Here is a 27,535-nt window from a genome sequence, read left to right as displayed (position 1 = left end):
GTCAAGGATGTCCCTTTTCACCGTTTGCTTTTGTTTTCGCCATTGAAACTCTAACTATAAAGATACGTGGTTGTAGACACATAAAAGGAATAGTAGGCATCCTTCAGTCTCGAAAGACTATGGAGTTGCGCTCAAGGTGTTTATTCTGGTACAGCGTCGGGTGTGGCTGGCCAGTCCGACGCGGGAATGACAGTCCCTGTGGCAGATGGCACAGATGAAGTCTGACGCTGGTCTGTCTGCCTGGGCTGCAGCCTTTCTTCTCATTCTCTTTTCCTCGTGCTGCTGAGTGAGTGTCTCTTCGAAATTGGAAAGACCTTTCTGCACAGTCTGTCTCCAGGCCGACCATTCGAGGGCTGTTGCTTCCCAGTTGTTCTGGTCGATGTTCAAGGCTTTTAGGTCCCTCTTGCACACGTCTTTGAATCGCAGCTGTAGTCTGCCTGTGGGACGTTTTCCCTGCACAAATTCTCCGTAGAGGAGGTCTTTAGGGATCCGTCCGTCGTCCATGCACACGACATGGCCGAGCCAGCGCATACGTCTCTGTTTCAGCAGCGTGTACATGCTGGTGCGTCCAGTTCTTTCCAGGACAGTGTTGTTTGGGACCTTGTCCTGCCAGGTGATGTTCAGAATGCGTCGGAGGCTACGCATGTGAAAAGCATTGAGCTTTCGCTCTTGTCGGGCACGCAAAGTCCAGGACTCGCTGTCATACAGGAGGTGCTCACGACGCAGGCTCTGTAGATCTCGACCTTTGTGTGCTCAGTCAGCTTGCTGTTGTTCCATGCTTTCTTTGTCAGTCTTGTCATGGTGGTAGCTGCCTTGCCGATGCGCCTGTTGAGCTCTGCATCAAGTGAGAGGGTGTCTGAGATAGTTGAGCCCAGATAAACAAAGTCGTGGACGACATCCAGTTCATGGTCATTGATGCTGATGGCTGGAGGTCTTGTCCCATGACCTGTGTTTTCTTCAAGCTAATGGTAAGCCCAAAATCTTGGCATGCATCGCTGAAGCAAGTCATGAGCTGCTGTAGGTCCTCGGCTGAGTGGGCGGTTACTGCTGCGTCGCCTGCAAAGAGGAAGTCACGCAGGCACCTCAGCTGGACTTTAGTCTTGGCTCTTAGTCTGGAGAGTTTGAAGAGCTTTCCATCTGTCCTGGCTCGGAGGTAGATACCTTCAGCTGCAGGACCAAATGCGTGTTTCAGCATCACAGCAAAGAAGATTCCAAACAGGGTGGGAGCTAGGACGCAACCCTGTTTCACTCCACTCCGTATGTTGAAGGCAGCTGATGTTGAGCGTCAAAGACGAAGGTGCCTTTCATGCCTTCGTGGAAGGATCTGATGATGCTGAGATGTTTGGGTGGACATCCGATCTTGGGAAGGATCTTGAATAGGCCATCCCTACTGACCAGATCGAAAGCCTTTGTGAGGTCTATGAAGGCAACGAAGAGTGGCTGCCTTTGCTCCCTACATTTCTCCTGAAGTTGTTTGAGGGAGATCATGTCTATAGTGGATCCGTTGGCACGGAAACCGCACTGCGATTCAGGGTAGACTTGCTCTGCAAGTACTTGGAGCCTCTTCAGTACTACTCGTGCAAAGACTTTCCCAACGATGCTGAGGAGGGATATGCCGCGATAAATATTGCAATCGCTTCTGTCACCTTTGTTTTTGTATAGTGTGACGACGTTAGCATCCCTCATGTCTTGTGGTACTTCGCCTTAACTCCAACAGAGGCAGAGGATTTCATGTAACTCGGTGATGAGTGTCTCTTTGCAGTACTTCAGAACTTCGGCGGGAATACCGTCTTTCCCTGGTGCCTTGCCAGAGGCAAGAGAGTCCAGGGCTTCGCTAAGTTCATCAATGGTTGGTTCTCTGTCAAGCTCTTCCAGCTCTGGTAGGCACTCTATGGCATTCAGGGCATCTTCTGTGACTACATTTTCCCTTGCATATAGCTCAGTGTAGTGTTCTACCCAGCGCTCCATCTGTTGTTCTCTGTCTTGAATCACCTCCCATGTAGCTGATTTCAAAGGGGCAGTTTTCTTTTGCGTTGGGCCCAATGCCTGCTTGATGCCGTCATACATCGCCTTGATGTTGCCTGTGTCAGCTGCGGTCTGAATCTGGGAGCAGAGCTGAAGCCAATAGTCGTTGGCGCATTGCCTGGCACACTGCTGGACTTTGCTGCGAGCAGCACGGAGAACCTGGAGGTTCTGCTCACTGGGATTGGTTTTGTATGCCGTCAAGGCGTTTCTCTTGGCCTCGATGACTGGTGTCATTTCTTCTAAGTGGGCTTCGAACCAATCAGCTGACTTGCTGGTCTTTTTGCCAAAGGTGGACATGGCGGCGTTGTAGACAGCATCTCTGAAGTGTTCCCATCGGTCTTGGGCATTTGCAGTGGGTGGGCCAGGGAGAGAATCCTCCAACACACGCGCAAACTCCTCCACTTTTCTTTGATCGCATGTGTCGATGCGAGGTCGGCCCTCCTTTCTCGTACGGTGCAGTCTCTTCGCGTGGAGCTTCACACTGCTGCACACCAAAGAGTGGTCAGTGTCACAATCGGCGCTCTGGTAGCTGCGAGTGATCTTGATGCTGGAAAGGTTGACACGTCTGGTGAGGATCAGGTCGAGCTGATGCCAGTGTTTGGATCGTGGGAGACTCGATGCTGAGGCTTCGTGCTGAAGAAGGTGTTACTGATGCACACCCCATGATGACAGCAGAGCTCTAGCAGGCGCTGGCCATTCTCATTCATTTTCCCAGTGCCGAACTGACCCAAGCAGGTGGGCCAGGAGTTGTGATCGACACCTACTCTGGCGTTGAAATCGCCGGCGATGAACAGTAGTTCTCTGTCAGGAATTCTCCTTATAGCAGTACTGAGGTCGTCATAAAACTTATCTTTTGCTTCTGCTGTGGATGCCAAAGTTGGTACGTAGGCACTGATTAGACTGGCTGGTCCTGAGGATGTTTGGAGTCGGAGAGACAGGATTCGCTCTGTTCCTTCTGCTGGTGGGGTTATGGACCTCAATAATCTGTTTCTAACTGCGAATCCCACGCCGTGTTCTCTGACTTCGTCTGATGGTTTGCCCTGCCAGAACAGGGTGACGTCTCTCTCCCTCACAGATCCTGTTTCTGGGAGCCTGGTTTCTTGAAGGGCGACGATGTCCATCTGCAGTCTGCTCAGTTCTCTGTCGATGACGTCTGTCTTGCGAGCATCATTTACTTCCTGCAGGTCGTCAGAAAAGCCTGGTGGCATTGTCCTTACATTCCAAGTGCCCAATTTCAGGGCGGGAGTTTCCATTTTTCTGTTGCCTGGTGCACAGTTGTCGAACCGCTTAACGGTTTTCACCCTAAACCCCACGCATCCAGTGAGGCTAACGGACCGTGGCGTGGCAGCACCTTACTGGCTGGGGACTGCCCAGCTTAAGGCGGGCGGTAGCTGCCCAGTGAGATGCGATGACCTCTCTCACAGTCGGCTATGACAACCTAGAGTTAGGACAACCCGATGATAATTTGTTCCTTAGATTACTGAAAATAGCTATGTATGCAGATGATGTTACTTTATTTTTGGAGGATGAACATGATATGTGACACGTGTTAAACATATTTCAAGATTTTTCTAGGTTTTCTGGGATTGAAATAAATCGCCATAAATCAGTTGCAATGTGGTAGGAAGTAAAAAGATTGTACTGATACTTTTTATGGATTTCTTTGGAGGAAAAAGATTAAAATTCTTGGCATTTTTTACGCCAACAATACTTCTGTGTCCTCTTTAGAAGATTGCTGGGTGTATAGAATTGAGAATATCAAAAGAATTATTCATTCATGGGAAAAGAAAGACTTAAGTTTAATCGGAAAGATAAACATAATGAACACTTTTCTTATTTCCCAGATTGTTTACATTATGCAGGCTTTCATTATTCCAGAAAAGGTACTTATATCGATCAATCAAATACTCTTTAGATTTCTTTGGCGTAAACAGAATTGTAACAGAAAAGCTTTTGAGAAAGTTAAGAGAAGTGTAGTATGCAGTGGTTTTGAACAGGGTGAGCTAAAGATGATTGATGTTAGGCAAATGCAGTCAGCGTTTCTTTTGCAATGGGTGGTGCGTCTTTGTAGTGCAGGACAACACGAAAAATGGGTTCATGTACCCAGGAAAATGTTTGCTAATTTTGATGTATTTAGTGTATGTTTTTCACAAACGTAAAGAGTACTGTATTTAAGTATTTGCATCTGGTTAATTCTCAGTTTTGGAGGATGGTTTTGCAAACATGGTCAGATCTTAATGTGCAAGCAGGTGAAACACCATATTTAAACCTATTATGGAATAACAGACACTTAAAATATCAGGGAAACGTTCTTTTCTTTCCTGATTGGGTCAGGGGTGGGATAATACATGTAAAAGACATTATAATACTAATGGCATTTTTACCTATAATGACATATGTTTGAAAATCGGAGAGTCCTCAGCAAGAATATTAGAGTACAATGTTGTTGTTGCTTCTGTTCGACAGTTCACCTCTGTAATTAATGAATAAGAGAGGTCTGACATCGACCTGTCAAATATTCTTGCTTTCTGTGGTAAGAAATTACTCACTTGTAAAGACCTTAGATTAGTATTGTGCAATAACAACTACTCAATACCATGTGCCATCAGGTTTTGGAATCATAAATTTGGTATAGATCTGAATAAGAAAACATGGGAGATTCCCCGTCTATGTTCAAAAGAAACACGTTTAAGAGTATTGCAATGGAAAATCTTGCATAATATTTATCCTACTAATATCCTGTTGTGTAAAATGAGAAAGAAAGACAAAGACAACCAAAGGTGTTCCTACTGCCCAGAAGAAACTGATGATATTGAGCATTTCTTTTTTTATTGCCCGCCTGTCAAAGTATTTTGGGAATATATTAGTCAATACATATTAACTGAATATAATGTGAAAGTAATTTTGTCTGAAACTGATGTTTTGTTTGGGATACCAGTCCTACGCAAGACCAAGGACCATACACTGATGCAAATCAATCATATTCTTCTGATTGCCAAAATGTGCATCAGCATATATAAGAAAACTGAATCAAAATTACCATTGTCAATGATATTTGAAAATCAGCTTAGATATCGTAAGATTTGTAAGATTTCATAATATAAACACACAAAAACATACAGCATATGCATATACATGCACGCACACATACACGCATATCCTGGCAAGTATTGGCTTTTCTTCCCTTGCTGGGAAGGGAGTGAATTTCTTGCCACTTTAAACCTTTCCTGTGACCACTCTTCCTAGCTGTCCCTTGTTCGCTTTCGCTTTATCTTTCGACTGAACAAGGGACGGCGCCTTCTGGGAGAGATGCCCAATGGATGTGCCCTACCACTTCTAACTCCGCATACACTGTTACTAGGTCAACAAAACCACTGGCATGTAAACAAATGTAAACATTAAAAGGGAAAATAGGGTCGGTACAGATGACAGATCTTTTATTCATTTATTTATTTATTTTTTATGTATTTGGTAAAGATAGAGGAGGAAGAGAGAGAGGATGGATGACAGAAAAGCTTCAATATCCAACAAACAACTCACACAAGGGCAACAGTAAACCCAGACAGATGTTATCACTTGTCATACATGTTTAGAATCCATACATCAGAACACTAGAACATCAAAAAACCCTGGCATTTACACAGACATCGAATATAAGATAAGATAAGATAAGATAAGAATAACTTTATTATCTCCAACTGGAGAAATCTGGTCAGGTGCATTATCACAACATAGACAAGTAAACAACATGGGGGCCATAACTGTCAAAGTCAACAACAGCTTTTACGAATATTACGAAAATACAAATGTAAAAAATATCACATACACCCTTCCATACATACATCCACACACTGCAGGTAATAACTAGTATTCTTAATGTAAAAACAGAAAGAATTAAGAAACATTATTTGAATATAATTATAAAAATAGCCTACTATACTGCACATTGATTATAACAGACAGATAAGATAAGAATAAAGATAAATTGCGGAAAACCGCAACCAGATAATCAGCACACACCCGCACCCACCCACCCCCCACCCACCCCACACACGCGGATTACTTGATTAAACAAGAGTAATAAACATATGTTCTCAAATAAAAGCATTTCACATATTCGCTTTTAAAAACATTCCAATTAATATTCTTAAAATGCATGCCTCAAGACACACTGGGGCAATTGCTGCGCCAGACAATAGGGGAAAGAATGAAAGTGATTAGTTAAGGTGTGTGGGCGAAAGTGGTGCATGAAAGGTAAATATGAGTTTGTGAAAGAAGAAAAAGAAAGATGTGGGGGGGGGGGGAAAGAGGAGGATGGAGGACCCACAAAAAAAGAAAAAAAAAGAAAAGGAACGGAAAGAAAAAGAAAAGAAAAAAGTGTGAAAAAAGAGGAGGTTGGAGGCCCCACCAAGCAAACATATACAAAAGCGGCAACACACACACACACACACACACACACACACACACGCACATGATGCGCACCCCCCACCCCGTCACACACACACACACACATTCGCATCGTTTCCTGCAAGGATGAGTTCCACATCAGTGATCTAAAAGTAGATGGACAGCTCATTGGCCAGAAACGCAGAAGTTGATACAGCTTCAGGTCAGAGTAATCCACAGAATACTTGCGACAAATATCATCCGGAGTTGTAGACAGCGCGCTAGCGACAAATGCATTTTGTGCATTCATACTAGAGAAACAACTGAACATTTGTTTTGCTCATATCGCATGGCAGTAAACTTTTGGAACATAGTTTATAATAATATATTTTTAATAATAATAATATTCTATTTTCATATAGCGCTATAATACAAGCATAAGCAAGCTCTAAGCGCTTTACAATCCAGTACCTACAGCGAAACAAGAAAGCATATAAAAAGTAGTAGAAACATAAAACAGAATCATTAATATTATAAAAACACAATGCATAAAACTCACAAAGTAACATACTCTCAATACTACAACTGTTACACTCCAACACTCACACAAACACACACACAAACACACACGTGATTAAACGGCTGAGATAACAGCAATTTTCACTTAAAATGCATACATGTAAAAAGAAGCATAATTATAATCTGCATGCCATAGGTTTTGTAAAAATTGTAAAATAAAGTTTTGGATAGAAAAGGTAAAAGGGGTAAAAATCAGGTCATTCTCCCTGTCGAACCACACCACCACCATCCATCTACCCACCCCCATTCTCTCTACTCACCCATCACACACACTCACACTGCCATGTGCCTGTGACAACAGCACTATTTGAGTTATGACAAGAATTTTTTAAAGAGATAAGTTTTAAGATTTGCTTTAAAGGTAGATAGATGAATTGTTTGTCTGAGAGCAATAGGCAGAGAATTCCAAGTTGTTGGGCCGAAGACGGAAAAGACCTCTTTCCACAGGAGTTAAGGAAGTATCGGGGAAAAGTTAGCTGGGAGGAATCAAGAGACCTCAATGTTTTGTTTGGCAAGTACGAGTTAACAAGCTCAAAAAGATATGAGGGTGTTGTGTCACAATTCAGGCACTGAAAGGATAGACAGGCAACTTTATATTCAATTCTGGCTTGAACAGGCAACCAATGAAGTGTCCGCAAGAGAGCAGTATAGTTTTCCTGTATAACTGAGAATATAAATAGCGTTAGGTTCAAAAAGGAAGTTGCAATATTCAGCAGTGACAATTTGCACCAGACTTATGATGAACTCGACTGTTTGATAATATGTGCCAAATTGTATCCATATAAATGTGAATGTGAGAAAGCTTATCCTGAATTGACATCTTTCGAAGAAAATATCAGCAGAATTAAGAAGCAATATATCGCGTTTCTTCAGAAATGGAGTTCCCAAATGAGCCTTGATTGGCAACGTGTGATCCGATCCACCTTACTATTTACATGAAATGATTGTTCTTATTTCCTTTTAAGACAGCTGGTGACAATAAGAATGAGAGATACTACATCTTCCACGTGACAAAAGAAAATTAAGGAAGAGCGTCAACATGGAAACATGACAAAAGAAAGTTAAGGGAGGGCGTCACCATGGAAACATATTTTTCTTAAAGTTCACATAAACTTTTTTGTTGTTGTTATCTGTTTATGTTCTGTTGTATGTCTTTTTTTTTTTTTTTTTTTTTTTTTTTTTAGGTATTACTTGTTTCAAGCATGTGAACAATCATTCATGCAGGAAGCTTAATTGTCACACACAAAACGTTTGCATCGCACAAGCACCATAACGCCAAAACTGTCATCCTCAATATGTTTGAACGTTCCATATTGTTACCTGATGTTAGTTAAAAGTGTAGCGTATATGGATTTGTCCGAACGCAGTGACGCCTCCTTGAGCTAATGATACTGAAACTGAAACAGTTAAAAGTGTGCGAACATGCCCACGCGGGCGAGTGTGTGTGAGTATTTGTATTTGTATTCCTTTTTATCACAACAGATTTCTCTGTGTAAAATTCGGGCTGCTCTCCCCAGGGAGAGCGCGTCGCTACACTACAGCGCCACCCTTTTTTTTTTCCTGCGTGCAGTTTTATTTGTTTTTCCTATCGAAATGGATTTTTCTACAGAATTTTGCCAGGAACAACCCTTTTGTTGCCGTGGGTTCTTTTACGTGCGCTAAGTGCATGCTGCACACGGGACCTCGGTTTATCGTCTCATCCGAATGACTAGCGTCCAGACCACCACTCAAGGTCTAATGGAGGGGGAGAAAATATCGGCGGCTGAGCCGTGATTCGAACCAACGCCCTCATATTCTCTCGCTTCCTATGCGGGCGCGTTACCTCTAGGCCATCACAGTGTGTGTGTGTGTATGCGTGTGCGCGCGCGCGTGTGTGTGTGCGCGCGCGTGTGTGTGCCTGTCTGCATGTTTATAGGCCAATCATGTAACATTCCATGTAAACCTTGGCAAATGATTAATTTTATCATCTTGTATAAGGAACGATGAATATGCCAATGTCTTTTGTACGCACCACACTGCATTAACAGATACACATACATATGGAAGCCTCAGACATTTCTTCACAATCATCGAGCATTAAAACGTATAAGAGTGTGTCAATTAAGCTCTAAAGCAACAATAATTACGTGAAGATCGAATCGTGCTTTTTGAATACCACAACAAAAAATGTATAACGGTAATGGATTGCTCCAAAGATATTTTTACAAGAAAGCCAAGGCCTTTAAGACTCACTCGTGATACACTTTTTAAAAAATCCATGTTTTTATGTATTGAGTATAATGCATTTACTGTTATATTTATATTTTTTGTATTCTCTAAACTTGGCACTTTGATCTGATATTCGACCCAACAAAGGATCTGTCATTATTATCATTTCTTGTTCAAACAGGAACTTCTTTTGCTAAGCATGGAAGTTTTATTTATTGCAAACGCTTTGGTGTAGATAGCAGAACAAGGGAAATTACTCTGCTGGGGAACTTAGTTTGCTTTAAACTGATCTTTCTCATCTTAAACATTACATTTTGAAATTATACTCAATATATAAAAAGCTTGGATTTTTAAAAAAAAAGTGCATCACAAGTGAGTCTTGAAGGCCTTGCCTCTCTTGTTTCAAAATGTAATGTTTAAGATGAGAAAGATCAGTTTAAAGCAAATTAACTCCACTAGCATTACAGAGTAATTTCCCCTTTTTACTGTCTGCACGAAAACGTTTGCAAAATAAATAAAAATTCCATGCTTAGCAAAAGAAGTTCCTGTTTGAACAAAAAATGATAATAATGACTGCTCTAGCTGTTGGGTCGAATATCAGATCAAAGTGCCAAGTTTAGAGAATACAAAAAATATAAATATAACAGTAAATGCAGTTTGCATATAATTAGGCTTCATTCTTTATTTTTTTGTGCCCATCCCAGAAGCGCAATATTGTTTTAAACAAGATGACTGGAAAGAACTGGATTTTTCCTATTTTTATGCCAAATTTGGTGTCAACTGACAAAGTAGTTGCAGAGAAAATGTCAATGTTAAAGTTTACCACGGACACACAGACACACACACACACACACACACACACACACACAGACAACCGAACACCGGGTTAAAACATAGACTCACTTTGTTTACACAATTGAGTCAATAAAAGGATAAGTCAATGTTTTAAAGTATATACTGCTCACTGTATTTCATTATTTGAAAGTCATTATAGTTGACTCACTTGTGTAAACAAAGTGAGTCTATGTTTTAAATCCAAGCTTTTTATGTATTGAGTATAATTTCAAAATGTAATGTTTAAGATGAGAAAGATCAGTTTAAAGCAAAAACTGAGTAATTTCCCTTGTTCTGCTATCTACACCAAAGCGTTTGCAATAAATAAAACTTCCATGCTTAGCAAAAGAAGTTCCTGTTTGAACAAAAAATGATAATAATGACAGATCCTTTGTTGGGTCGAATATCAGATCAAAGTGCCAAGTTTAGAGAATACAAAAAATATAAATATAACAGTAAATGCATTATACTCAATACATAAATAGCTTGGATTTTTTTTTAAAGTGTATCACAAGTGAGTCTTGAAGGCCTTGCCTTTCTTGTTTTTATTATTATTTGACCCGTACACATTTGTGGGTTGTCTGTGAACAATTGTGGGCGCGCGCGGGCGTATGTGAGAATGCATTATGTAAGTTAGGATATGCGTGAGCGCGTTTTTGACTCACTTGTGTGAACAAAGTGAGTCTATGTTTTTAACCCTCTGTTCTGTTGTGTGTGTGTGTGTGTATGTCCGTGGTAAACTTTAACATTGCCATTTTCTCTGGAAATACTTTGTCTGCCAATACCAAATTTTACTTGGACAAAGAATGAAAAAAATCTTCACAGTCAGACCAATAACAGGTTGTAAGTCTCCCGAATTAAGCCGTATTTCCGAATCGATGAGATTCGTTCCGAAATCCGAAAATTCTAAAAACCACTTTCTACTGAGTTAGGCCTACAAAAAGGTAGGTTGTGTTCGAAGACGACATGACCTCGTTTTTCTTGTTCACAACAAAAAGGAAAAAAACTATAAATTCTGGACAGAACACATTCAGTGATACTAACTGCACTATCTACGTGTTTACTGCATATACATAATCTAAAGTGGTCACTGAATTAACTGGAATGGACATAAATTGAATCGATCGTTTCTTTCAGCTCGATGTAGGCCTAGACTGCTTCGTGCAGATCTACAGATCTACCATATGCTGCAGTGTGCTTGAAAAAATGGCAACATCTCCTCTACTGCCGAAATTTAAAAAAATAAAATAAAATAAACACACACACACACACACACACACACACACACACACACACAACAAGAGAGGCAAGGCCTTCAAGACTCACTTGTGATACACTTTAAAAAAAAAAAATCTAATCGTTAAAATGTGTTCTGTATTTGTATAAAGCTTCAGGTTAAAAAAAAGAAAGAAAAAAAGTCCTAACCAGATTCGATCCCCGCGTGTTCGGATGAGAAGAAACTGTCTTACCCATTACACTATCGTGGCTCCTTAACTGACGTTCTAAAATTTAATATTTAAACATACTTTTTTAAAGGGCGATAAATTGATTGCGGTATTCGCAGTGAGAACGCTGTTTAAATCATATTATTCTGGTGTATCTTTTGTATTAAAAAAATCTTTAAGGGCAATTAAAAATTCTTTTTAAGTCCGCGGTAAAGGAGACGTGGCTATCGCAGCAATCACACTGCCACATTTAGCCGTTTTCTCTAGATCTAGATAGATGTACAAGTTTAGTTACACCCGCCGGGAATGTAGTACGACACGGTCGATCGATTCAATTTCTCTTTTATGTTCATTCTAGTTTTATAGTTTTAAAGTTGATATGAAAATTGAGTATTTTGTTAAACTAATAACATGTAGCGCCAAGTACAAGTACTTCTAAACGTCGTATGAAGTGAAAAGGACTTCATTTTGAGAAAAGTCAAGACTGGAAATTTTTTCGTTTCATCAGTTCAAGGGTATTAACTCGCATGGTTTGCAATTTTTAACTGTGAATTCCGACTGATTCTGTGGATATTTTTATGGCAGTTTGGGGCATAATCCAGTAAGTGATGAGGCGTTCATCAATCTTTCTCTGAATAAATATTTAACGGTCTCCTTCTCCAACTTTCCATCACATGTTATCGTGTATTGTCCATTGAATATAGGATTGAACGGGCAGGTCAACAACTTGAAACATAATGGCGTCGTTCGCGTTCGCGAAGAATATGAGCACGCGCTTTGAATGTGTATAAAATATGTGTACACAATTGATTTTTGCCCATGACCTTCAGGACTCAGCCAATAGATCTATAAAGTCCACTGATTGTACTGATTTTAGCATTTTCCGAAAAAGACCACTTGGGCGAATGAACATAGTGAAAGCCTTGTACACTGAGAGTAAAACAAGCAAGCTTTTTATGTATTGAGCATAATTTCAAAATATAATGTTTAAGATGAGAAAGATCAGTTTAAAGCAAATTAATTCCCCTAGCATTAATTACAGATTAATTTCCCTTTTTTAACTATCTGCACCAAAACGTTTGCAAAATAAATATAACTTCCATGCTTCGCAAAAGAAGTTCCTGTTTGAACAAAAAAAAATGATAATAATGACTGTTCTTGTTGTTGTGTCAGAATATCAGATCAAAGTGCCAAGTTTAGAGAATAATAAAAAAATAAAATAAAATAACAGTAAATGCAGTTTGCATATAATTTGGCTTCTATTTTTGACTCACTTGTGTAAACAAAGTGAGTCTATGTTTTAACCTGGTGTTCGGTTGTCTGTGTGTGTGTGTGTGTGTGTCTGTGTGTCCGTGGTAAACTTTAACATTGACATTTTCTCTGCAAATACTTTGTCAGTTGACACCAAATATTAGGCATAAAAATAGGAAAAATTCAGTTCTTTCCAGTCATCTTGTTTAAAACAATATTGCACCTCTGGGATGGGCATAAAAAAAAAAGAAGCCTAATTATATGGAAACTGCATTTACTGTTATATTTATATTTTTTGTATTCTCTAAACTTGGCACTTTGATCTGATATTCTGACCCAACAACAAGAGCAGTCATTATTATCATTTTTTGTTCAAACAGGAACTTCTTTTGCTAAGCATGGAAGTTTCATTTATTTTGCAAACGTTTTGGTGCAGACAGTAAAAAAGGGAAAGTACTCTGTAATTAATGCTAGGGGACTTAATTCGAATTTGGTTAGGACTTTTTTTTCTTTTCTTTTTTAACATGAAGCTTTATAATAACAAATACAGAACACATTTTAACGATTAGATTTTTTTTTAAAGTGTATCACAAGTGAGTCTTGAAGGCCTTGCCTCTCTTGTTATTTTTTGTGCCCATCCCAGAGGTGCAATATTGTTTTAAACAAGTGACTGGAAAGAACTGAATTTTTCCTATGTTATGCCTAATTTGGTGTCAACTGACAAAGTATTTGCAGATAAAATGTCAATGTTAAAGTTTACCACACACACACACACACACACACACACACACACACACACACACAACCGAACACCGGGTTAAAACATAGACTCATATTGTTTACACAAGTGAGTCAAAAAGCATGATTTAAATGGCGTTATCACGCCCACTACAATCACATCTATTTATCGCACGTAGTGGTACGTGGAAGAAGTTACTGCATTACAAAGCTTGCGTTTAACTGCATAAGCAACACAATATAAGGAAAGTGTTTTCATTTTCGTTATCTTTTCTGCATGATGGGCACATACTGTCACTTAAGTATTCTTCATTATGAAACCATTGCTTACAGTTTTTCAACCCGCTTACCCTCAATCTGAATCTGATTGAACTGTCGCTGTTCCATTTGTTTGTAGTAAACATTAAATGTTTTCTGCCTGAAACACACATTTAAATGAATAGAAATAGTTATAGCCATCACTGTATTCAATATCTGAACGCCACATTTGCTTATAACAAAAAATAAGTCTGTCTTTGAATTCGGTCATAAAAACCATACTCGTATCCCACACCTTAGCTGAGCTAAATTACCATTCCGAAGCCATTCTCAGTTAACGTTTTCTGTATATTTTGATACCCAGTTAAAATGAGCAGATTCAATGCTGTAGCAAGAGCATTTCATATGCTTGTCTGCACATTGCTGACATTGGGAACTTCACTGGGAACTTCAATTCAACCAATACTTAATGCATTTTATAGATGTTCTGACCCGCAATGATATCTCCCAGTTTCCCCATAGATTAGTTTATTTGATGTGTGGAGCGGTACATTCAGAAATCTTTTTTATAGCTTATGTCCGAACTTTTTTAAATTTCGTTACTGTCTTTCCGTAATCCCCATCTCGCCTGCATATGTTAGAATAATACATACATACATACATACATATATATATATATATATATATATATGTGTGTGTGTGTGTGTGTGTGTGTGTGTGTGTGTAGTGATGGCCTAGAGGTAACGCGTCCGCCTAGGAAGCGAGAGAATCTGAGCGCGCTGGTTCGAATCGCGGCTCAGCCGCCAATATTTTCTCCCCCTCCACTATGCCTTGAGTGGTGGTCTGGACGCTAATCATTCAGATGAGACGATAAACCGAGGTCCCGTGTGCAGCATGCACTTAGCGCACGTAAAAGAACCCACGGCAACAAAAAGGTTGTTCCTGGCAAAATTCTGTAGTAAAATCCACATCGATAGGAAAAACAAATAAAACTGCACACAGGAAAAAATACAAAAAAAATATTGGGTGGCGCTGTAGTGTAGCGACGCGCTCTCCCTGGGGAGAATAGCCCGAATTTCACTCAGAGGAATCTGTTGTGATAAAAAGAAATACAAATACAAATATATATATATATATATATATATATATATATATAGAGAGAGAGAGAGAGAGAGAGAGAGAGAGAGAGAGAGAGAGAAAATGCGAATCCGATATATATATATATATATTTTTTTTTTTTAATTGGATATATGCATCATTACAATTTCATTGGGGTTTGGTGGGGTTGAGGACGAAGTAGTGATAACAATATCTTCATTATACACTCCAATATTCATAATAATCTTATCATGGCATCTAGTTACATGCAACACAACAAATAGTCCCCAGGGTGGTTTATAAGTTGTAACACATTCACTGCCACCTGTAATCGAAGCAAATGCACTAATCAATCTTTCATGGGTTTTTTTCCGGATCTTAACCAAATGGAAGATATATTTTGCTACTGAAAGAGACATGTGTTTGAAACCAATATCTTACAGTTTTTGAATATGAATTAATGTAAAGGGGATATCATCTTAACTCTAAATAAACATATTTGTTGGGTGATTTGAGAGGTACACCTCGGTATCTTTTGCAGGTAAGTAGATGTACTTTTCCGATATTTTTTAAACATTGTAAACCCCCATATTTCCCTTGAGTACATTAAAATTGGTAGAATTTTTTAATCAGAGATTTTGAAAAATACTTCTCGACTCTTTTCCTTGCAGTTCCCAAACGCATGACATAGACGATAAAGTGCTTTTTTCGCTTTTGTCATCAAATGACTACTTCCAATATTTCCACTAATCATAACTATAAATGTAAATAAAAAATAGCAGTAGCTGTTCACAACTTTTAATTGTTCTCCGTCATAAAACCATTTTTCTTTTAATCCGAGATATCGGCCCTTCCTAAATACCATTATTTAAGTTTTAACCTTATCAACATTTAGTCTTAACCTGTTACAACACATTTTAAGACAAATGAGTTGGGCTTGTAGGCCACCTGGTGAAGTTGAAATAAGTGTCTCATCATCAGAAAAAAAATGGAGAAAAGAATATTTCAATGTACTTAGGTAGTAACTGCACACCATGAATTCCAGTGCTATTGATATGGTTGGCTAGCTGATTGATAAAACGTGAAAAGAGAGTGGGACTTAGTCCACACCCCTGCCTTACACCTACAAGGCAGTCGAAAAATTCTGAATATTCTGCATTAGAACGAAAGCATGAAACAAGAGACTCATACATGGACTTCAGGCAAAAAAATAATTTTCCCTTTATCCCTTCCTTGTGTAGAACTTGTAACAGTTTGTTATGGCGAACCAAATCAAATGCAGTTTTGAAATTGATAAAAGCTACATCAAGCTTACAGCCTTTACAACTTAAAGATTTTTGAACCATTGAATACAAGTTAAAGATATTATCCACTGTAGAATAATTTCGTCGGAATCCATCTTGACTTTCAACAGTAACATTGTTCTCCTCCAACCATAAGCATAATCTCTTATTCAAAATTGATGTAAAACATTTACAGGTTACTAGTATTGATAAGTGAAACACCTCTATAATTATCGGGATCATCAGCGTTACTTTTTTAAGAACTAGAACCACAATAGCTTTAGACCACTTGCTCGGATAAACACCAATGTCAAGTATTTTACCAAATAACATTTTCAGAAAGTTAACAACAGTTTGTCCATCTGCTTTCAGCATCTCCCCGACAATACCATCCGTACCACTTGCTTTACCACATTTGATTTTCTTTATTGCCTTTTCAAATTCTTGGTATCTAATTACTTGGTTGAAAACATGATCTTCGTCTTCGTCGACGCTACTATCTGGCTTTGTTTCACTATCTGTAGATTATCACTAAGGAGCGTTTGGAAATGCTCAAACCATTTCTGCATTGTTGTGTTCTAGCTAGTTATTGATTTACTTTTTAATCCTAGTTTGTTTGTTTTTTTCAGATCATCCAAAAATAAAGCTGATGCATTCATTAATATTTCGACTGAGCTTTTCCACTGTTTGCAACCGGAATTCTTGCTTTTTTTTTTTCTTTTTAGTAGTTTCCTATATATTTTCCTACTTTCTACAAACTGCTATCGTCTCTCTTGACAAGTGCATTGTTCACAAACTTTATAACCGCTACCTCAATTATATAATGATCTTTTGTTCCGACACGAACCATGTTCTACCCTTTTATGTCTCTGATAATCACGCAATAATCTTCGACATTCTTTCTTAGCCTGCCTGCACTCTTCATCAAACCATTCAGAGCTCGGGGCCCACTTCTCTGGAAACACTTTTTTTTTTCATACACTCACCAGCCCTATTAAAAAACTGAGTAAACAACGTTAATGCTGTGTTAACATCTTTATCAATTTGTTCTGCTGCTTCCTTCAGTGCTGCCAGACCTTCATTAAAAAGTTTGTCTGAAAATGCAGATTCTTTTTCTTTATCCCAAACTAATTTATCAGTTAGATTTTGTTGACACTTAAAATCGTTCTGTTGCGTTTCATCGGTCCGTAACTTTGTATGCAATGTCATTTGTACAGGTAGGTGATCCAATCTACTAATTTTTCTTTTATCGTAAATTCTATATCTATAAAATGTGAGTATAAGCTACATGACATAGAAAAAATAGTCAATAACATTTGAACCATTCTGAGATACATATGTACACCCGGAGTCACAGTTCCAGTTTAACAGACCATTTACAATGAAAGAATCTGTGGTTTTACACAGTTAAATCAACTGATCTCCAAACAAATGTGTATGTATCGGTAGAAATGACCACACTCATTTGCTCAAAATTATCATCATTGTCTTCATAATTTCTATTCGCTGCTTTCGCATTAAAATCTCCAGTGAGAAGTGAGAAATGAGAGAGTCACCATGGTTTTTATTCAAGGACATGCTACATTCATTTATCACCTCTGTACCATAACCATCTTTTGTTTGTTTCTAAAAGGCAGAATCATGTGGCTGTACATATGCTGAAATAAACATATCAATATTACTCCCAATCATTTCTTTTGACAATTCTAACACAACCACACCATCTTGTTCAGCTGCTTTATGAGAAATGAAACTGGATATGTCTTTTTTTTACTAGAACTATAACCCCACCTGAATACCTTCCCTGTTTTGAAATCTTTTTCACAGAAAGTGTTTCACGTGCAAACAGTTTCAAATATTCCTGCCGACTCCCGTGAGAAGTTTATTTTTTTTCGATATTGTTTTTCCTTCACAAATCAATGTAAATAATTGATGATGAAATTATGGCATTTGTCCATTACTAATTGAAATTATGTCCACGTCGATGCAGTCAACATACCTTCATGTACTTTACCTGCGCAAAAGATCACGATGATCAATACAGTTTTTGCAGGTAAAAATGGTCTTCCTTGCGGAGCTTACCAAAACACATCTGTCCAGCGCGCGAGAAAGACGAGGGAGTGTCCAGGGGCCGTATTCAAGGGGAATGACATGTGTACGTCAGGACTTCGAACATGAAGACTCGCCGCAGCAAAGTCGGTATTCATTGGTCGGGCGTGAAGGTCTGACAACGAACGACTGGACTTCTCACAAATAGTTCTTGACAACTAGGCCAGGAAATTTAGATTAAAATTTGCGTTAGGTCAAAATGTCTGCAACAAAACCGTTATTTTTACGATAAAATAGAATAAATCATACTGATCACACTGATATAAAGTTGACTACTATAGGGGGGCGGGAACATAAGTAGATTTTGATTTTTAATGTCCAGAATCGAATATTTTTATTACTTCTGCCTGTATGAGAGCGCCTTACAAAGATTCGCAAGGCAAGCACAGGCGAAGGTTACACAAGCGCGGTATAAGGGGTCGCCAGAGGAAAGCGTGTGACTGACTGCTGCCGCGCTGATGCTAATCTGTGAGCAGGTCACTGTGGCAGACAACTGATTCTGAACAGTAAGCTAGGAACAGAGCTCTTTGGGGTCAAAAGGAAAGAAACATTTTCAATTTCATGTATTTTATACTTAAGTGGTAGAAGACGCAAATCCGCTTTTATGAATGTTTTCCAGTTTCCTACCATTCATGACATATCATAAAGAATGAAATCGGTATTATACCGACTGCAAAGGTAAATTTACGAAGGCAGAACGGGATCATTTAGTTCGTAAGTACAATTTTGTTGATATTTTACGCAATGCACAACTTGGACCGGATATACTCCATGCTCCGCTTATTAACGTGTAGAATATAAATATCTAAATATGTGTTAACCCGGTTCGGTTTCAATGAACATTATCGGCGCTCTGTCCAGACAATAAATTGGGAAAGTATAGAGGGCAGATGATGGCAAAATTGAACATCATGTCTTGATGTGAAAAGAACGGTATGAAATACATATTTTTCTTTGGAAATGAAGTGGTATTTGCAAATGTGACTCACGAACCCTGGCGCAGTAGACGTCGATTTAGCGTGGGATATAAATAATAATCATAATGATAACAATGGATCATAAATTTTATTAATGATGATGTAAAACTTTGTTGTAACACGTGTAACATTGAATCCACGTTACCTAAACTAACTTTCCCGACGCAGATGTTTGAATTACTGGATTTATAATAATGATAGTAATGAATCTATCATGCGATCCTGAGCCAATGCAGTGCATTCAAACAAAGCCTGTGCAAAAGTGTGTATTTTATCAATGATTACCTAAAACCTTATGACATATGTAACATGGAACCCAAAATACCTAAACTAACTTCCCCACCCTGGATGATTTTATTTTTCAGGAACACTGCAGGCACTCCATTTTCACATCAATTTTCCCCAGTGTTTAACTGTTGAAAGTACTACCGTTTATCTTATTATGAAATGGGAATTGGATTATTTATATCACTTGACAAGAGTTTTCCTCTTTATCTGAAGAACTGTGATCAAAACACCGATTTCTTTGTATCTTTCTATTCGGTCAATCAACAGAAAACTGATTAGCGTTATCCTCACAGTGAACAAATATGTAGGATTGCAGAAAAACAAAATGTAATAAAAAACTTTGAGAAAAAACAAAACCAAACAACAACAACAATAACAACAACAAACAACAAATAAAAATAAGGAATTTTATTATCTGTGTAAAAGCAGAACCAAAGAACATGTGTTCCGTGTCCGAATGTGACACCTGACTTCATCTCAAGCACAACTAAACGTGAAATGCTTCAAACTTAATTAATTTTAAGAAATTCATGCACAGTCAATGTATACTTTGGTTTTTTGAGAACTTGTGTGATGTAAAATGTGGCTGTTCTAATCAAATTTTGCAAAACAATAAGCGTGTAGGGACTGACATTTTTCGGATACAACAAATTTTTTCGTCCCACACTTCGTCTGTCTTGTGAACTGATAAACTGCATCATTTCGTGATAAAACTTCACCAGACAGCAAAAGCCAAAATCAAGGTAATTTAAGGGGGTGATTTTCTACTTTGAACTTTGTTGTTTGGAACTTTTGATGCAACAAGTCTTTAACAAAAAACTGTCTTACTGAACTACATGCGTTGACTTGGTTCGAAATCTTACGCCAGTATCCGTATATTACCGCATCTCGCCATGTGTCAGAAACAGTGATTGTGTCTAAACTTAATCAGATCAGGGATAAATGTACAAACAAACTATAACAACGACGAAATTAACATACGCAGTTTTGTTTTGTTTTTGTTTGTTTGTTTGTTGTTGTTGTTGTTGTTGTTTTTGTTTTTTTTAATATAGCAACCACGGGGTGCGAATGAACATATCGGAGATTTCCGTGTAATATATGTACATCTCACACGCTGTCAGAAACAACACATTCTCTGAATATGTGTTCAAACACACACGATTGAAGGGTGTTTGTCAAACCGATTTACACTTTCCCACGATGAATACGCATGATTTATGTGGAAACAGTTCTAATTTTGTTTACAAGTATATTTTTATTGGGTCGTTTACATGCACAGAAGTAACACAGAAAAGCAGAAATGAAAATTAATATACGACGTCGATTGCATTTAAATAGTTGAATGGACTTTTTTTTCAGAAAATGAGTGTATGTGCTGCATTTTTACTGATAATCAATGTTTTATTATCGCAACGAATGAATATAGATCAGGTCTGTATGTACTGGATTTTAATCAGGTTTTTACTTATTTGTTTCTGACCACTTCATGTTCAGACACATAGCCATGTCACAAAATGGCGCCGAAATTTTGGATGTTTTTAATAATTTTCAACACATTTAAGACACAAGAACAAACCATATTCTCACAAAATTGTTGCAGACATTTCTCTAATGAAATGCAATCCTAATAACATGTGAAACATTTGAATAATCATTGTAAACACATGTTTTTTTTTCTGAATCAGACTGAGAGACCCCCATTTCCAACAAAGTTCTGGAGACTGACCCATTTTCATTTTCCAGGCAGTCTTTGCTCTTCATGACTATCTGATGCACTTCATTTTGCCACCTTCATACTCCAGCCAGATACATTTTCTTTCCCACGCTAAACTGACGTGTCTACTGCGCCAGGGTTCGTGAGTCACATTTGCAAATACCGCTTCATTTCCAAAGAAAAATATGTATTTCATACCGTTCTTTTTACATCAAGACATGATGTTGGTCGATTTTGCCATCATCTGCCTTCCATGCTTTCTGAATTAATTGTCTGGACAGTGCTCCGACAATGTTCATTGAAACAAACCTGGTTAACAGGTATTGAGATATTATATACTACACGTTAATAAGCAGAGCATGAAGTATTTCCAATTTGTCCATTGCGTAAAATGTCAACATGATTGTTCTTACGAACTAAATGATGCCGTGCTGCCTTCGTAAATTCACCTTTGCAGTCGGTATAATACCGATTTCATTCTTTATGAAATGTCAGGACTGGTAAGAAACTGTAAAACATTCATAAAAGCAAATTTGCGTTTCCTACCAATTTAGTATATAATAGATGAAATTAAAAATTTTTGTTTCCTTTTGACCCCAAAGAGTTCTCTTATTTTCTGTACGGTATCTGTCATCTGCCGCAGTGACCTTCTAACGGAGGTATAGGACAGCATCAGCGCGGCAGCTGTCAGCCACAAGTACTGTACCGCGCTAAACGCTTCCCTCTGGCGAGCCCCTTATACCGCGCTTGCGTAACTCTGGCTTGTTCTTGCCTTGCGGATCTTTGTAACGCGCTCTCTCATGGCCCAGAAGTGTGACAAATAATTATTAAAAACTCAAATCTAATTATGTTCCCGCCCACCTACAGCGGTCAAGTTTATACCAACGTGATCAGTATGATTTATTCTATTTTATCGTGAAAAGAACGGTTTTGTTGCAGACATTTTGACCATTTTTGTATCTGTCCTGGCCTAAACGCCTTCGTTCTTATTTAAGAAATGGATTTTCCCGAATAAGTTCCCCTGTGCACATGTTTGTCAGCTGCTGCACGGAGTGAAATTTATGCTTGGTTTGTTCGACTTGTTCGAGTTCATTGGTTTGTTGTGTTCGGAGGGCATCACTAACGCGTGTGATCGTGCGGCATGCACGTGGTTGATAAACTCCAACAAAGTCAGTGTTATGTTTTGATGAACCAGTGTGTGTGTGTGTGTGTGTGTGTGTGTGTGTGTGTGTGTGTGTGTGTGCGCGCGCGCGTTAATTATTATGAATCAAGTTTCTTTTTGTTGTATTCTAAGGAAAGCCACAATAAAAAAAATATAGTTATTTTTATCATTATAATAATAATCATCATCATCATCATCATCATCATACACTTCAAGAAGGTGCATTATAGTTGACTGTAGCACTTAACAAAACTGAAATAAACGCACCCTTTTTCTTGGACAAAGTCTGGGCGTATGGAGTGTAGTCAAGGGAAATCGCTGGACTAAATTTCAGCCGTTTTAGTCTGCGTTTAGACTCGCATTTCGTCAAAGTCTTCCGCCATGAATGCAAAACTCTGCTGCCCAACTTGTCCTCAGAAAGAAAAGATCTGAGCACATCACTCCTCTTTTACAATATCTCCATTAGCTCCCTGCCTCACACTGAATAAAGTACTAGATCTGCACTCTTTGTTATAAATGTATTCACAAAACTGCCCCTTCCTATCTCTGTGGCTGCCTTCACATCTACACTTCATCTCGCTCTCTACAATCGGCTTCGGATCCACCCTGTCTACCCATACCCAGATTCAAACACTCCACTGTTGGACGCCATTCTTTCTCTGTTTCTGGACCTTGCATATGGAATGAACTTCCTCTTTCGCTTCGTCAGGTCTCCGCACTCAGCTCTTTCAAGTTTGGCCTTAAAACCCACCTCTTCACAAAATAACCTCCCTCCCCTGCCTCTTCCTTGTCTTCAGTTTCTTCTTCAGTTTTAGAGTTATGCATGCGTGTAAATGACTGGTGTGAAAGCGCTTTGATTTGTCTCTGCACAAGATTCAGCGCTATATAAATACTTATTATTATTATTATTATTATCAATACCAGCTTTCGATGGATTGTCTCAGACAATACGTTTAGTCCGAACGTTTCCGTTTACAACCGCCCCCTGAATACAACCCCAGGTGATCGTGATTAACTCACTGTCGACAGTGCAGGTGGGGATTTCTCCAGTCCAGGTGGAGTTGACACACTGTCGCATGAGGTCCCCGGTCAGGTAGCGATAGCCCTCCAGACAGCCGTACACCACCCAGGAGCTGTTCCGTGAGGCCACATAGCTGTGTTGGCTGCCCCCTGGGCTGCTGCACCCTGCCAGGACAGCATACACCCTGCCTTTAATGTGACACATCACAGTACATATGGAGTGTGCGTGTGTGTGTGTATGTGTGTGTGTGTCTGTGTGTGTGTGTACAAATACAAAAACAAAAATACAAAACACATCTTTTAATTCAGGATCTGCAGGCCATTTGACCCACGAAACAAAACAAACAAGAGGCAAGGCCTTCAAGACTCACTTGTGATATGCAATTTATCAAACAGAGGAATTATGGAGAGAGAAAAAAACATGCAAAAGGGATAATCTGGCAAAAAGACTCATTGATGTGACCTTGACCTTAGACATCTAAATTTGCATTGCATTGATGTTCTGGCCAAAAGAAACAACGACATGGTATACCAATGAAAACTGGATGCGAGAAACAAAGTTCTATTATCCTTTTTCCCAATAGGCTATGTTGTGACCTTGGTCTTTAACTTTGCTTCTTTTCATAGGTGTCACCATGACCGATCATTGTACTAAGTTTGCTGAAGAATATCTATAAAAGACCTTCTCTCTCTTGCATGCAGAAATATTTCCTATCAATATCGTATGCTAGGTATACCTTGACCCTTAACCTCTAGCTGATTTTGAATTTCTTAAGGGATTATGCTGCACCCATAGCCAGTCACAAGACCAAGGTTGATTAAAATTGAATTCATATCACGCTCTCTATCTTCCATTTTTCTATTTTGCCAAGTAGTGACCATGACCATTTCATCTTACCATGTAATCATGACTTCAATAAGGGTCTTATTCATACCTGCCATCCTGTCAAGTTTATTTCCTATGCCACTTGTATCAGTCAAGAAAAGGCCAACTTTAAAGTTTATGACCGGCACACACACAAACACACACACACACACACACACACAATATATATATATATATATATATATATATATGTATAGAGAGAGAGAGAGAGAGAGAGAGAGAGAGAGAGAATTCAAACACAATGAAATGTATCTGATCTGTGTGCTAGCTGAATCGGTAGCGTAAGCATCACTGACTTGAAGTTGTGTGCATTGTGTAATGGAGAGAGTTACCACCCTTTACTATTTGTTAATCATATCGTTTCCTGGCCTCATTATTTGATAATTTCCAGTGGATAAATTACCCAGGCAACCATGTATTTGTTCTGTATTGTCCATGTGTTCTGTGAGGATTAAAGAGGCTATGCCAGTCTTGAATAAAAGCTAATTTGTGTTTGCACATTTCTTCTGTCTTTGCTGCTGTGTGCACATGTCAAATAACTGGTATAAGGACAGACCCGGCGCTTCCTTTTTGAGGAAGTGTCTGGGTTTGTTCCAATGTACATTTTAATTACCTGTGTGCTAACTGAATCGGTAGCGTAAGCATCACTGACTTGAAGTTGTGTGCCTTGTGTAATGGAGAGAGTTACCACCCTTTACTATCTGATCTATAGTTTCTAATGTGGTGTTTGCAAATTTCATATCATGCATGCATGGACAAAATTATAATATTAATATATATATACACACAATTAGGTCAAACTCTCTTGGTATTTTGGGCTCTGCTCCATGTAAAAAACACTAGTAAATAACCAGACAGGTAAAAATGTAGATATATATATATATATATATATTTGTATGTCATAAAAAGACATGCCAAGTCTACTTTTCAATCGCCAAAGACGTGGAACAAGCTCCCTGATAACCTCCGTCATTCTGATTCCCTCGCATCTTTTAAATCTCGTCTCAAAACTCACCTTTTCCCTCAGCAATAAGTTCAATTGTGGCAGGTCCACTTCCTTTGCGTTAGCTGTGCTTGACTATGTGTGTATACATATGTATGTGTACATAACTACATGCATGTATATGAATGTGTATTGTGTGTGCGTGTGCGTGTGTTTATGTAAGTTTGTGCCTGCCTATGTGTTAGGGTAGCTGTTAGATACACATGTATGTTAAAATGTATGTATGCAGCGTGTGTGTGTGTGTGTGTGTGTGTAGTCACATTTTAGTGTGTGTATGTAACATAGATATGATGTATTATGTTAACAAAAGCGTTTTTGTAAAGCACCTAGAGCAGATTTCTGGATAGTGTGCTATATAAGTATCCATTATTATTATTATTATTATAATATATATCTCTATATTTATCTTATACACACACACACACACACACACACACACATACATACATACATAGACATAGATATGTGTGTGTGTGTGCCCTCACCCTCTCTCTGTCTCTCTGTAATGTAATACAGTATACAACATGAATAGTATGTTTGAAGTAATAAGTATTTTGTTTTGTACTCACATGCAGCAGATATGTGACAGGAGTTTGCCAGAGGACAACACTCACTTGTGTGACATGAGAGAGAGGGAAAGAGAGGGGGGGGGGGTGAGAAAGACAGAAGAGAGAGGGAGACAGAGAAAGAGAGACATGGAGAGAGAGAGCTAACACACAGAGAGAGATTATGTATGTATGTATGTATGTGTGTATGAATTCATACACAATGAAATGCATGTATGTATGTATTTATGTATGTGTGTATGAAATCATACACAATAAAATACATCTCAGCTATAGTTTCTGAACATAATTATAGTATAAAAAATTGTTCTCTCCCAACTTTCAGACCATTCAGCATTAAACAACATGTTCTCTTCTTTTCAGTCAGCATATAGATCTGCCCATAGCACTGAAACTGCTTTGTTGAAAGTAGTTAATGACCTGTTACTGTCTGTTGATGAAGGTAAACTATCTGTGTTAACTTTGCTCGATCTGTCGGCTGCGTTTGACACAATAGACCACAGCATATTCCTTTCCAGACTTGAACATGTTTTTGAGATTCACTCAACAGTTCTGAGTTGGTTTTCTTCATACCTATATCCAACCGCTTCCAGATTGTCTCTGTTAATAACTTTAAGTCTGATCCAGCCCTGATCTCCTGTGGTTTGCCACAAGGCTCTGTCCTGGGCCCTGTTCTGTTCGTTCTGTACACTGCTCCTCTTTCTGATGTCATTTCTGGCCATTCTGTTCTTCACCACTCTTTTGCTGATGATACTCAGCTACAAAAGTCTGCAAAACCAAACCAAGTACATAGTCTGATTCTGTCAATGCAGGATTGTATTCTCGATGTTAAATCCTGGATGACATTCAACAAACTAAAGTTGACTGATGACAAAACTGAAGCTATGATTATTTCCTCTGCAAGAATGCCCACATCTACTTCTTTTCCTGCCTCTATTGTGGTTGATGATGCCACAGTTCAGTTTTCTAAATCAGCAAGGAAACTTGGAATCATTCTTGACTCAAACCTCAGCATGCATGCTCAGGAAGTAAATCTGATACGCATAGTCAATTGTGAACTTCGTTGCATCAGCTCTGTCCGTCAGTAGATTTCTCTTGAAACTCTTATTTCTGCTTTTGTGCTGTCACGAATTGACTACTGTAATTCTCTTCTCATAAGCTGTCCACATAATATTCTCGAGCGAATTCAAAAACTTCAAAACAATGCTGCCTGTCTGACTATCAGAGTCCCACGTACTGATAACATTTCTCCTCACCTCGGCACTTTACATTGGCTCCCCATTGAAGCGAGAATTAAATACAAAGTTGCGTGTCTATGCTATTCTGCTTTCCACTCTGCAGGACCTACTTATCTTTCTGACCTTATCAGTGTTTACACTCCCACAAGAAATCTCCGCTCTTCCTCTGATTGTTACCTTTTGAAACTTCCTCATGTCAGTACAAGAACCTATGGTGAACGTTCTTTCTTCTTTGCTGCTCCTCACATCTGGAACAACCTTCCTCATCATATCCGTGCATCTGATTCTATTTCTGCTTTTCGCTCATCACTAAAGACTCATCTTTTTAAAACCTATCTATAAGTACTCTCAGCTTCCTTTTCTCCAACACCACCCATTTTAGCTCACTTTGGATGTATGATGAATGGGAAAGGGAGAGTGTGAGTGGGGGGGAGGGTTTTTTGAGAAAGAGTGATGAATCTTTTATG

At 38.7% G+C, this 27,535-nt stretch overlaps 1 protein-coding gene across 1 annotated transcript in view; it reads right to left on the bottom strand.

The window, feature by feature from the left end:
* The window catches only part of LOC143287870 (uncharacterized), a 159,143-nt gene that overhangs the window by 36,252 nt on the left and 95,356 nt on the right, over positions 1-27,535 (bottom strand). Inside the window, exon 2 of the mRNA XM_076596107.1 lies at positions 23,376-23,540. Within this exon, the coding sequence (XP_076452222.1) occupies positions 23,376-23,540 (165 nt within the window). The remainder of the gene's footprint in view (positions 1-23,375; positions 23,541-27,535) is intronic.

This window comes from Babylonia areolata, chromosome 12 (assembly GCF_041734735.1).
Source record: "Babylonia areolata isolate BAREFJ2019XMU chromosome 12, ASM4173473v1, whole genome shotgun sequence".
Lineage (NCBI taxonomy): Eukaryota > Metazoa > Mollusca > Gastropoda > Neogastropoda > Buccinidae > Babylonia > Babylonia areolata.
The sequence above is the reverse complement of the archived record's forward strand: the minus strand, read 5'-3'. Positions and strand labels throughout refer to the sequence as shown.